Raw genomic sequence first — 13280 nt, 5'->3', positions numbered from 1 at the left:
CTTCTTATTCAATTTACGATTTGAATTTATGTCTGAACTTCTAGTGAGCTTTTGTAAAAACAAGAAAAGAAAAGGGAGGGGATGGTTGGATAAGCCACGTGATCTATTCTCCTGGAAAAGGCACAAAAGACTAAGAAAGATTACATCGGCACATATAGCAATTGGAAGTAAAAGCATTGGGAATAAGGAATTCAGAACGAGGGCATTGTTACATCAGAGATGGAGGAAAGAGCAAGATTAAGAGAAGAGACCATCGAGAACTTTTAAAAACAGAATTGAAGAACAACTTTTTTGAAGAACTTTCGAAGAGAACTTTCATAGAAAGCCTTTTAGAGAGAACTTAGAAATAAAGATTAAAATTACTTTTCAAAATGTCCCTCTTTTCTTCCTGTGACCTCAACTAGCAGGCTAGAAGTTAGAGTGGGGCAGGCTGTCCTACTTTATTCAACCCCTGCTAAGGTGCTCAAGGCTACTTTCCTTAATCCCCTGATGAGATGCTAACCACCAGACATTTCAGTTTTTTGGCCTTAGAGGAACTCAGGTAGGTCAGCTAAAGCAGCAAACTGATTAGACTTAACATAGGCAAACATTTTATTATTAAACAGCAACCCTAAATATTTTGTAAGACCAAGTCTTGCCTCAGCCGAAGTTCTTCCCCATTAGAAAGAACCGCTGGGGCTAGACCCTGGCAGCTTTAATTAAAAATAATAAGTCTCTGTCATTATTTGGGAGCTGACAGGTCAGAGACAGTCTGACAATAATTGAGTGCAGTAGAAGCAGAGAAACTGAGTGATAGAACTGCTCAATTATCCTTCAGACAAGGCTGAAGACTGAGGAAATCAGAGGGATACAGGCTTCCGAGAGACTGCCACCTTTAAGTCGGTTATTAGCAGCATGGGTGCCTGTATATCAGGGGCAGGAAGACAGCAGAGGACAGATAGGTGATTGAGGGAAATGTGGATTTGAGAGCCAGTGTTTGATGCCCATTCCACAAAGCAGGATAGGAATGGGCGTCAAATACTGAAATGGGTCTTCAATGGCTTTAACTGAGCTCTATGGAGGGGTCTGATTTTTATGAGGAAGAAGATCTTTGGCATATCTGAAGGCCTTACACTGACAAATGAATTGGAATCAGAAGGTTCTACAATACCCAAGAGATGAAACGGGTGATTGTAACTGTCCAAGTTACTTGAAAGCAAAGGTGGTAAGATTTCTGTCAAACCGGAGTTCCTGGTGGGAGAGATCCAAATAGTGCTTATGAGTCTCTAGAAGGTTTAAAGGTTGCACAGCAGTTCACCAGTGTGAAAGAAGTAAAATACAAAGAGGGACCTGGCATTCCCCCTTCAACTCCTTAATGTGAGGGAAGGAAATACCCTTTGGTAGGGTACTCAAGGTTATTGGCAAATAGTCATTGCAGACTCCACATTGAACTGCAGACTTGTTGGCTCCTGAGTAATATGCAAAACACTTGTGTTTCAGTGGATACTGGATTTGAGTGTACTTTGAGATTCTCAAAGTACCAGGGGCAATGGCCAGCAGTGGATGGATATGGGGAAAGGACAGTATGCATAAAACATGATTAAGCTTGTCCTGGAGCGGGCAGTTATTTTCCATAGAGAGTATGATGTTTGTATTTCTTCACAAGAAAGTACACCAGGGTGGAGAAAGTTCACCCAGGATGGAGCTCTTTAGCCAGTTAGGTATCACTGATGGAGAGGTGAGGCCTCGGGTCCTACATGGAGCTTGTTATCCTCAAGTGATGGATAGCCAGATCAAGTGAGGAGAATCCCAGGTCAATGCATTGGTGCCTTTGGCTCTGCACCCTGGAAATCAGTGTGAGCTGGCTTCACTGAACTATTGTGGGTGGGAGATGTAAAGTGAACCCAGAGGGGTGTAGCACCCCAGGATGAAGAGGCCAGATTCCTCATGGAAGATGGCAGTGGGTTAGGGAAAGTTAGATGAGGTAGTTGTTTCTACCACACTGATGTATTCAACATTGTCTTTTTGATAAGATAATTGTTTCAAGTGATGGAATTTTTTCTGACTGTATTAGACCTTGCTAACTTAAAATCCCATTATAGATGATTGTGAGTCATGGTTGCTGGGAATCGAACTCAGGACCTCTGGAAGAGCAGTCAGTGCTCTTAACCGCTAAGCCATCTCTCCAGCCCTGAGGAGTTTTTTTTACAGCAGTTTTGGTACACATGTGACCTAGCATATGGCAGCTTCCTAGACGTGATCTCATATAGTTACTTCTTGTCATTGCTGTTTTGTTGTTGTTGTTTGTTTGTTTTGTGGTACCGGGGTCTCCAGAATATTAGGCCAGCTCTCTACCGCTGAGTTACACCCTTGAGTAATGAATCTTTTTGTTATCTACTTAGATGTGTGACATTCACCTGAGAAGTACTTGCTTCTTATAAGTTCATTTCTATCTTCATCTTGATGCACCATTAGTTACAAAGTAAAAAGCTTATCTGAAATGTTAATTTTTTATGAGTACTTTATTTTTAGCTTCTACCTCACATACTGTACTGGCTATTTTTGTGTCAACTTGACACAGCTGGAGTTATCACAGAGAAAGGAGCTTCAGTTGAGAAAATGCCTCCATGAGATCCAACTGTAAGGCATTTTCTCAATTAGTGATCAAGGGGGAAAGGCCCCTTGTGGGTGGGACCATCTCTGGGCTGGTAGTCTTGGTTCTATAAGAGAGCTGGCTGAGCAAGCCAGGGGAAGCAAGCCAGTAAAAAACATCCCTCCATGGCCTCTGCATCAGCTCCTGCTTCCTGACCTGCTTGAGTTCCAGTCCTGACTTCCTTTGGTGATGAACAGCAGCATGGAAGTGTAAGCCGAATAAACCCTTTCCTCCCCAACTTGCTTCTTGGTCATGATGTTTGTGCAGGAATAGAAACCCTGACTAAGACACATACCTTTTCCCTGATGGCTTCAAGTATCCTTTCTTTCTCCTCCAGGGCATCAAACTTTTCCAGGATTTTTTCTGTCATCGTTTGTCAATAAATACCTATTCGAAATGGAGGGAGAAAGAAATATCCAATTTGATTCAGATCAAAACACATGATGATTATTTAAGGCATAAGAGGAGAGTCCCTCTCTATTACCGCTCCAGGTACAGTTCAGAGCTGTGCTGGTCATGAAAGCAGTCACAGAATTATAAATGTACTCAATTGGTTTTAAATAGGAAAAACAAACCAAAATCAAAACCAAAACCAAACCAAAACCCAGAACTTCAAGCTTGTTACACAAGAGCCAGGCGTGGCTCCAACTGGAAGTAAGGCTGCCCGACTGAACATCTGTTCTCTTCTGTCGTGATATAATTTTAATGAAAGGAATTCAAAGACCTCACCTTCATACAGTTAACTGAGTTTAAAATTGGTCCATTGGGGCACAGCACTCAACGGGCACTTAGAAGCAGGTTATCTGAAAGTCCTCAGTGGAGGTCAAGTGACGCAGAGGAACTGGATGGACATCAAGATCTGGCCTAATTTATCTCCATTCTCAGATGAGTAAACTGAAGGTCACACAGGACTCTGATGAGTTCAGTGCAAATGCTTCTGAGTAGGACAGAGGCAAGAACACGGGAGTCCTGGAGGTTGGAGGGATGGACTAGCAACTAAAGCACTTGCCACACAAATGTGAGGACCTGAATTCAGACCTCAAGATCCCAGGTGAATGCTGGATGGGGTGGCTAACCATCTGCAATTCTAAACCAGGAAGGGGAAAATCTGTAATGCTCAGAGCAAGGTGGCCAGTGAGCATAGCCATGTTAGAGTGGGTGGACTCTGATAAATCACCAGGTTACATAGTGAACACTAGGGTTGAGGGTTTTTGAGTTCAGTCAGGAGGCTGGAAAGAACATTTTTTCATCTTGTTGGGGTAAGCTCTAAAAATGTTGAACATGTAGCTGGTGGCCCAAGAGTTTGTATACACTGGTGTGTGTGTGTGTGTGTATTATATATGTGTGGTATATGCACAATATGTACGTGAGTGCCAAAGGAGAGTGTTAAGAGTCCTGCTCTGTCATGCCTTGCACTACTCCCTTGAGGCAGAAGCTCTCATTGCAACAAAAGCGAGGGAGTAAGCCCTGATGATACTCGTCTCTCCTCATACCCCAGTGTGAGTATAACCATGCCTGACTTTTTATTTGCCAGAGATTTGAACTCAGGTTCTTATGCAAAAATGCAAGCGTTCTTGTCATTGACTAAGGCATCTTTCCAGCCCTCAAACTTGATTTTTGAAATCAAGATGTTGAAATGTTGAGCCTCTGGGCCTCATGTGGATCTGTTTTAGCCGAGAGCAGGTATTTTACGTAGGCGGTTAAACCTCCACTTCTTCTCCTACACTCTCACGTTCCATCTCTTCACATCCTCTCGGTTTGTGGAACTTGCTTCCCTGCCTTAAAAATATTTTCCATATATGAATTTCTGTCTCTAATTCTGTGCCAGCCAATGGATCTTAGATGCCCTTCTGTTGTTATAACAAAATACCTGACTGAATACTTTATGAAGAAGAGAGATAGTTACCTATTTAGGTAATAGTTTTGGAGCTGAAGTCTAAGATTTGGATGTTCCACTTGTTCATCTCCAGGTGAGACCTTGTGAGAAATGATATTCGAATGGTGACAGTAGGTATAAGAAGTGCGATATCAGACAGAAAGCCAGAGGGCAGACGGGATCCAGTTTTGTTCTTTTAGATCCACCCTATTGTGAGGTCTGACTACTTCCAAGAGAACTATACAAACTCCTTAGTCTGGAGAGATGACTCTGAAGTTAAGAGCACTGTTTGCTCTTCCAGTGGTCCTGAGTTCAATTTCCAGAAACCACATTGTGGCTCACAAACATCTATAATGAGATCTGGTGCCCCTCATTTAGCCTGCTGGCATACATGCAGGCAGAATGCTATATACACAATAAACAAATATTTAAAAAACAAAACAAACAAAAAATTCTCCCTCGGTGGCAGCACCCCCCACCCTGCCTCAATGACTTCAGTACCTCTCATATCATCACTGCACTAGAGACCAAGTTCTTAGTACATGAACCTTTAGGAAGGATGCTCTTAGAGAAGAGACCATGTCCAAACCAAAGTGCCAATGTGACAAAAAACTTAGGTGGAGAAAATTCTGGACCATGAGGACATAGACAGACATCAGGCCTTCCGCATATAAGCTCAAAGCTCGAGGTGAGGTAGGGAGGTCTCATGGATCATGAGCCAATCCATAAAAGCTTTGACTACTATGGGTGAGAGAGGGAGGTCTGGATCCAGGTGTCATCATGTGTGGACACTGCAAGCTTTGACGGTCTCCAGCAGGAAGACAAGGGAAGATTTTGGAGGAGACAGATAGTTTATCTGGACAAGAACTTCCTCTTAGAGCCAGGAACATTTTGTGTCTGAAATCCATGGAGGGCATTTCATTTCCTGTTTCTAGCATAGAAGTGGAGATTCGAAAATGCCTTCTAGTGGAGACAAACTATTCTCAGTGAGAAATAAGATTAGCACATTGAAGAGGGTAGGTTTCTCAAATGGGAAAAGGCACAAATGATGCGAGAGCAGCAGATCTGCTACTTACTTATGCTAAGGGGAAAAGCAGGCTGCTCTGGAAAAGTGGTCTCTCAACTGGTGGGTCCCAACCCCCTTCAGGGGAGGTCACAAACCAGATAGCCGGCATATCAGATATTTATATTACAATTCATATCAGGAGCAAAGTGTCAGTTATGAAGTAGCAACAGAAATAGTTTATTTTTCTGGGGGAGAGGAGCTGTATTAAAGGGTAGCAGCATTAGGATGGTTGAGACCCACTGATTTAGAGTGAGGTGTCCCAAGTCACCTATCTTTAGCATCTTCCCATCTTCAGCATCGCAATCAACATGATAAGGTACAAAATGTCTCCTCATTTTATACAAGTGCTGGGGTATCAGGGAAAGACGATCATGATGACCACACCTATTATTATCTGTCTTATCTTTTCTTAATTGCAGTGTTTCTTTAAACTACAATCTGTAATTCAGGGGTCTAATTTACTACACACCCTTTGTTCCCAACCTACCATCATCTGGCTTCTATTTAAATCAGCCCCTAGGTCATCAGGGTCATTGTCTTATGAACCAGTGAAGACCTTTTTGCCTTGTTCATTATTTTAATTTTTATAAATTTAGGAATATTATCTCTTCTTTTAAAAAACAGAAATTCTTGTCCCTCTCAGTTTCCATACCATCAATCTTCCCACCTCCCTGGAATATTCCTTACCAATGTCTTCAGGCTTCTCTTCAAACTCTAGTGTCCTCAGGGGCTACACCATGTTTCTGGTTGCTGCACATTCTCCCAAGACAGCCCCTAAACCGATGGCTTCATCTACTGTCATCTATTTCCAAATAAATTCTCCTTTCTGCGTTCCAAACCTATGTATACAGCTCAGTTCGTTATATGTTCCCCCAGTAGCGCAAGTGTGAGTTAAGAGGAAACTTTACCATCATTCTTGTCTTACAACCAAGGCTGTCTTGATTAGCATCTCTCAGGCTTCTGGCTCACACACTGGGGTGTCATAGCCGTTCTCCTTCTCAGCCATGCTACAGAATGAGTCAAAAACTTGGATCCCATCTGACCTCCAAAGTCAAACTCAGGGGGTGATGATTAAAAATGTTCTGACTTTTCTCATGAATTGAAATAGGTCAGGTAAGGTCTTGGCTGCCAAGTTTTCAGTCTAGAAATCAATCCGGTTGTGTGGGAAGTGCTGGTGTCAAGCAATCTCAACCCACAGCTGCATAGAGTATTGACTCATGGACTCTGGTTATCTAGTTTTAAATGATCTTCTAATGCAGGTCCTTCCCAAACCTGGATTTGGTTCCCATTTTGCTGGAGAAGCCCCTGACCTCTTATGTCAACATTCACAATCACGTTATCAGGTATAGACTCTATCCTAAGTAGCTTCTTAGCTCTTCCTGTTTTATCCACGTGGCCTCGATTTAGGAGTCTGTAACTGGTTGCTTGGATTACTGCAATAGTTTAAAATTTGCTCTCTATATTTCATGAATTCAATCTACTCTTCATAGACTTGAAATTTTTTTCAAGAAAAATATGATGTGTCTTCTTGCTTCAAGCTTCAAATCCTTCAAAAAACATTAAACGCCAAACTCCTTGGTAGGTTATGCAATAGTGCGACCTGTGAATTCAGTATCTGTGATCACACACACTCTACTTCCCAGTCACAAGAAACAACTGTGATTTCTCATGTGCCATCTCATGTTGCTTTTCTTGTTACTTCACCTTAATATTCACTGTTGATATCACCAGTCTTCCACTCCCTGTATTCCCAAGTTTTCTTCATCAAGCAACACTTCTAGTGGAGATTCCTGTACACCATGCTTTGGACAGCAAATGTCTGTGTGCAGAAGAAAGCCTGGTGGTGACACATTCTGCACCATACATTCACTGAAAGCAAGAACTATGTCTAATTCACCTCTGAGTTTCTAATACCCTCACAACTTGGTTAAGTGGTTAACTATAGAGAGAAAATGCACAGCTGTGGATGCTATGACTGCCTTTGTCTTCCAGCAAAGCCATTGCCTTTGACGGTGCTCAGAGTCAAGGGTGCTTCTCACACTTCCTAATGTTGCAGCCCTTTAATACAGTTCCTCGTGTTGTGGTAACCCAAAATCATAAAATTATTTTATTGCTACCTCATAACTGTAATTTTACTACTGTTGATGATTGTAATATAAGTGTCTGATATGCAAGATATCTGATATGAGACCCCCAAAGGGGTCATGACACACAGGTAGAGAATGACTGAAAAAGAAAATGACAAGGAATACTGAAGGGACAGTGAAAGGACCAGAGCCCATATTCAGCACAATTGGGCAAATGCTAAATGTGTATATTAGCAGCCCTAAATGGACTCAACAGGTTGTCCTTTACACACATGCACACACACACACACACACACACACACACACACACACACACATATGCACACACATGCACATACATGTGCATGCATGCACATACACACATGGACACGCACATGCAAGTACATATGCATGCACACAGCAGACAGATACAAATACATGCACACACATGTGAGGGCACACACACATGCACATAGACATCAAGTACATATGCAATGACACACATGCACACATGCTCTTGTATGCACACAACCACACACATGCAAATATGCACACACATGTATGCACACACATGCATGCATGCAAGCACTCACACACACATACATGCATGCAAGCATTCTCTCTCTCTCTCTCTCTCTCTCTCACACACACACACACATACACACACACACCCCGCATGCACATGTACACACTTAACAGCAATAAGAAGTTAAGAATTTGATGGGGAGATAAGGGGCATGGGAGGAGTTGGAAGGAGGAGGTGGTAGAAATGACAGCTGTGTGATGGTGGGCTTGTTGCTTAATCTTTCTGAGTGGCCCATTTTAAAAGCTGGAAAAAATATGGAATTCATGAGGTTGCTATAAAGTTTAACTGCAGATACAGGTGGGCAGATCATTGATACATAAAATTAAGTAAGGACAAACTTACCAGTTAGAGGCCTGGTGTGTGTAACTCCTTTATTTCATTTTTATTTTATAATTGCAGCACAAAGGGTCTTCTTGGGCCACAGATCATTTCATCTTCTGCTGTTCTTGTCAAGATGCGATCAAAGGCTTGCATCTGTCTGTCGGTCTGTCTGTTTCTCTCAGCTAACTTTCTCAGATGTCAGCGAACAATAAGCTTCTCGGCCACTTAGTGTTTATTCTTACCGAGCAACTCCACGTCTTCTGCAGAATGGCTTCTCACAATCATGCTTATTTTCCTCCTCATCTTCTTCACTGCCTTACTTGTGCTGACATTTAGATCAAATTCTTGTTTATCTTTTTAGTTTTGGGAACTGAAAGTAAAGTGCTGGACTACCAGACCCACAGGAAGGCCTTGGGTACCCTGTCAGTGCTAAGGGAGAACAACACCAAGTTCAGCATCCTCCTGTCTCCGTACTGGAGTCTCAGCAGCTAATGGTAGTATTGTGGTCAGGAGTTTTTACCATGCTCCTTTCAGCTGATATAACTGGGGGCAGGACAGGTGTACTCACTTCTGAAATCTGCAGAGGTCTGTCCAAAGCTCTCTCTTGCTCTTATATTTTGGGCATGATGACAATTGGAATGTAGGATTCTTACATGTCACAAAGCCAGCCTTCCAGACCCTTGGGATTAGAACAAAGCTGTCCCCCTGCTTTGGGAGTAGCTTTGGGGGCTGTGCTTTCACACAGGGGCAAATCCCCTTTCACCCTTTCTTTGAACCCATTGTCCTCTAGCCCTTCAGGTCTCTGCTTTCTCTCACCAGGCCACAGCAGCATTCCTAACCCTGGATCTGCCTACCTCTCACTGTGGTCCTCAACCTTTGAATGTTGATCATCCAGAAAGCCATCTGAGCAGCCTTTCTTGTAGGACAATGGTCAGGTCCAACTCTAGCTCAGGAACCATGGCTTGCTCCACCTTATCTGCAGAATGGGCCCTCAGGTTTTCAGACAACAGCCACTGCAAGACATGGCTCCATCTACCTTTCCTATGTCTTCCTCTCCACTTAGTGAAAAAGCCATTGCCCAGAAGACTTGGAGTTGCTCACTAAGAACAAACACTAAGAGAAGGTTGCCGTTGTGACACCATAGCCCCTCATCTTCTGCCAGATAAGTCCCACCCATTTCCAGCCATGTCTTTGCACTTAGCTCTCCCCTCTTGTCTGAATGCTCTCTTTTCAAGGGTCCCCGATCAGGAGCCTGCTTGTCAAATCCCAGGGCAAAGCCTCCTCTATGAACCCTCCCTTGGCCGCCTCACTGTCTTGGTGATGTGTCTCTCTTTTGTGTGCTTCCTACTGATTCCTACTGAAGAGATCTGAGCTCCAACTCATCTTGTCCTCAGTGCTGCAGCTCATTTGCAGGATGTCTCCAAGTGGACCGTGTCATGGGTGAGCATCCTGGTGCATCTTCCATGATCATTGTTACTTCATGATGATTCTTTCTGGAGAATGAACTATCAAGTGGGGTGAATTGTTATAAAATGTAGCCTTTGCCAAATTAAACTCGGTAAAATAGTGTTTAAAGGAAACTTGGATTTATGGTTTTAAGTTTGTTGGCTTTTTCCTTTGGGGTGTGTGTGTGTGTGTGTGTATGAGAGAGAGAGAGAGAGAGGAGAGTCAGGGTCTCACATTATAGTCTAGGCTGGTCTGGAATTCTCTTGAATTCATGGCAACCCTTCCGCCTCAGCCTCCCACGTGCTGGGACTTATAAGCATAAGTCATCACATGGTCTTAACTGCTAGCTGTGTAGTGAAAAATTTTGGTGTATGTATGTATTAACAAAATAGAGAAATTAAATTAGAGCACAAGAAATTTCTAATCACTGTTTTCTCTATAATCTACAGCCCTCATACTTCGAAGGCTGTCACAAGGCAAGACTTAGCAGAAACCTTATGAGTTCACTGTAGACTGAGAAATTATAAAAACAAACAAACAAACAAACAAAACCCCTGGGAGGTGGTGGCAAATGCCATAAATCTCAGTGTTCAGGAGGCAGAGGCAGGCACATCTCTGTGACTTTGTGAGTTCAGGGCCAGCCTAGTTTACAGAACTAGTTCTAGGACAGTCAGGGCAACACAGAGAAACCCTGTCTTGGAAACAACAAAGCAAAACAAAAACACTACTTTTTTCCTGTTTATTTCTTTTAATTAGGTATTTTCTTCATTTATATTTCCAATGCTATCCCAAAAGTCCCCCCATACCCTCCCCCCTCCCACTTCTTGGCCCTGGTGTTCCCCTCTACTGAGGCATATAAGTTTGCAAGACTGATGGGCCTCTCTTTCCAATGATGGCCGACTAGGCCATCCTCTGATACATATGCAGCTAGAAACACGAGCTCTGGGGGGGAGGGGAGGTACTGGTTAGTTCATAATGTTGTTCCACCTATAGGGTTGCAGATTCCTTTAGCTCCTTGGGTACTTTCTCTAGCTCCTCCATTGGGGGCCCTGTGATCCATCCAATAGCTGACTGTAAGCATCCACTTCTGTGTTTGCTAGGCCCCGGCATAGCCTCATAAGAGACAGCTATATCTGGGTCCTTTCAGCAAAATTTTGCTAGTGTATGCAATGGTGTCAGCGTTTGGAGACTGATTATGGGATGGATCCCCAGGTATGGCAGTCTCTAGATGGTCCATCCTTTCGTCTCAGCTCCAAACTTTGTCTCTGTAACTCCTTCCATGGGTGTTTTTTTCCCCAATTCTAAGAAGGGGCAAACTGTCCACATTTTTCGAAAGATCTCCCATGCTCATGGATCAGCAGGAACAATATAATAAAAATGGCTATCTTGCCAAAAGCAATCTACAGATTCAATGCAATCCCCATCAACATTTTAGCTCAGTTCTCCAACGAATTAGAAAGGGCAATCTGCAAATTCATCTGGAATAACAAAAAACCTAGGATAGCAAAAACTCTTCTCAATGATAAAAGAACCTCTGGGGGAATCACCATGCCCGACCTAAAGCTGTACTACAGAGCAATTGTGATAAAAAAAAAAAAAAAAAAAAAACTTAATGGTACTGGTATAGCGACAGACAAGTAGATGAATACAATAGAATTGAAGACCCAGAAATGAACCCACACACCTATGGTCACTTGATCTTTGACAAGGGAGCTAAAACCATCCAGTGGAAAAAGACAGCATTTTCAACAAATGGTGCTGGCACAACTGGCGGTTATCATGTAGAAGAATGCGAATTGATCCATTCCTAGCTCCTTGTACTAAGGTCAAATCTAAGTGGATCAAGGAATTCCACATAAAACCAGAGACAATGAAACTTATAGAGGAGAAAGTGGGGAAAAGCCTCGAAGATATGGGTACAGGGGAATAATTCCTGAATAGAACAGCAATGGCTTGTGCTGTAAGATCGAGAATTGACAAATTCGACCTCATAAAATTGCAAAGCTTCTGTAAGGCAAAAGACACTGTCAATAAGACAAAAAGACCACCAACAGATTGGGAAAGGATCTTTACCTATCCTAAATCAGATAGGGGACTAATATCCAATATATACAAAGATCTCAAGAAGCTGGACCCCAGATAATCAAATAACCCCATTAAAAATGGGGCTCAGAGCTAAACAAAGAATTCTCACCTGAGGAATACCGAATGGCTGAGAAGCCCCTGAAAAAATGTTCAGCATCCTTAATCATTAGGGAAATGCAAATCAAAGCAATCCCGAGATTCCACCTCACACCAGTCAGAATGGCTAAGATCAAAAACTCAGGTGACAGCAGATGCTGGCAATGATGTGGAGAAAGAGGAATACTCCTCCATTGCTGGTGGGATTGTAAGCTGGTACAACCACTCTGGAAATCAGTTTGGTGATTCCGCAGAAAATTGGACATAATACTACCTGAGGACCCAGCTTATACCACTCCTGGGTATATACCCAGAAGATGCTCCATCATGTAATAAGGACACATGCTCCACTATGTTCATAGCAGCCTTATTTATAATAGCCAGAAGCTGGAAAGAACCCAGATGCCCCTCAACAGAGGAATGGATACAGAAAATGTGGTACATTTACACAATGGAGTACTACTCAGCTATTAAAAAGAATGAATTTATGAAATGCCTAGGCAAATGGATGGATCTGGAGGGCATCATCCTGAGTGAGGTAACACAATCACAAAAGAACTCACATGATATGTACTCACTGATAAGTGGATATTAGCCCAGAAATGTAGAATACCCAAGATACAAGATACAACCTGCAAAACACAGGAAACTCAAGAAGAAAAACACTACTTTTAAGATCATACTTTCATTTTAACAGTGTGCTTCTGACCCTGGGACTGAATGTAAAAATGAGTGTTATTACCATGAGAGGGTTCCTAAAAAGGCTTCAGGAAGTTCTAATACCTGTTGAAGGGGTTCAGGAAAACCAGGAGTCTTTAAACTTTTAACAGCAGAACTGAACAGTTACTTAGAAAACAAAGGCTTAAGTAAAGAGAGACATCCATTATGTGCCTTTATCAGTGAGGCAGGGCTGCTCTCTCCTCTTCTCTTCTCTTCTCTTCTCTTCTCTTCTCTTCTCTTCTCTTCTCTTCTCTTCTCTTCTCTTCTCTTCTCTTCTCTTCTCTTCTCCTCTCCTCTCCTCTCCTCTCCTCTCCTCTCCTCTCCTCTCCTCTCGCTCGAGCTCGCGCTCCTGCTCCCGCTCTCTGTCTACCACATTATGTTCAGCA

General features: G+C 42.7%; 1 protein-coding gene across 5 annotated transcripts in view; it reads right to left on the bottom strand.

Annotated features, from left to right (window-relative positions):
• Nucleotides 1-9149, bottom strand: part of CUNH1orf141 (chromosome unknown C1orf141 homolog) — a 67289-nt gene extending 58140 nt beyond the window's left edge. For 3 of the 5 annotated variants that reach the window (XM_021160293.2, XM_021160294.1, XM_085839135.1), the window contains exons 1-2: nt 8569-9149; nt 2928-3019 (exon numbers count right to left, since the gene is read on the bottom strand). In XM_021160293.2, the coding sequence (XP_021015952.1) occupies nt 2928-3002 (75 nt within the window). In that variant the 5' untranslated portion in view covers nt 3003-3019; nt 8569-9149. Of the gene's footprint in view, nt 1-1150; nt 1211-2927; nt 3020-3116; nt 3188-8568 lie in introns of those variants that run through there. The other 2 variants (XM_029475866.2, XM_029475867.2) reach the window with 2 other exon arrangements.
• Between the last annotated feature and the right edge of the window lie 4131 nt (nt 9150-13280).

This window comes from Mus caroli, unplaced genomic scaffold (assembly GCF_978045245.1).
Source record: "Mus caroli unplaced genomic scaffold, Mus_caroli_1 scaffold_6, whole genome shotgun sequence".
NCBI lineage: Eukaryota > Metazoa > Chordata > Mammalia > Rodentia > Muridae > Mus > Mus caroli.
The sequence above is the reverse complement of the archived record's forward strand: the minus strand, read 5'-3'. Positions and strand labels throughout refer to the sequence as shown.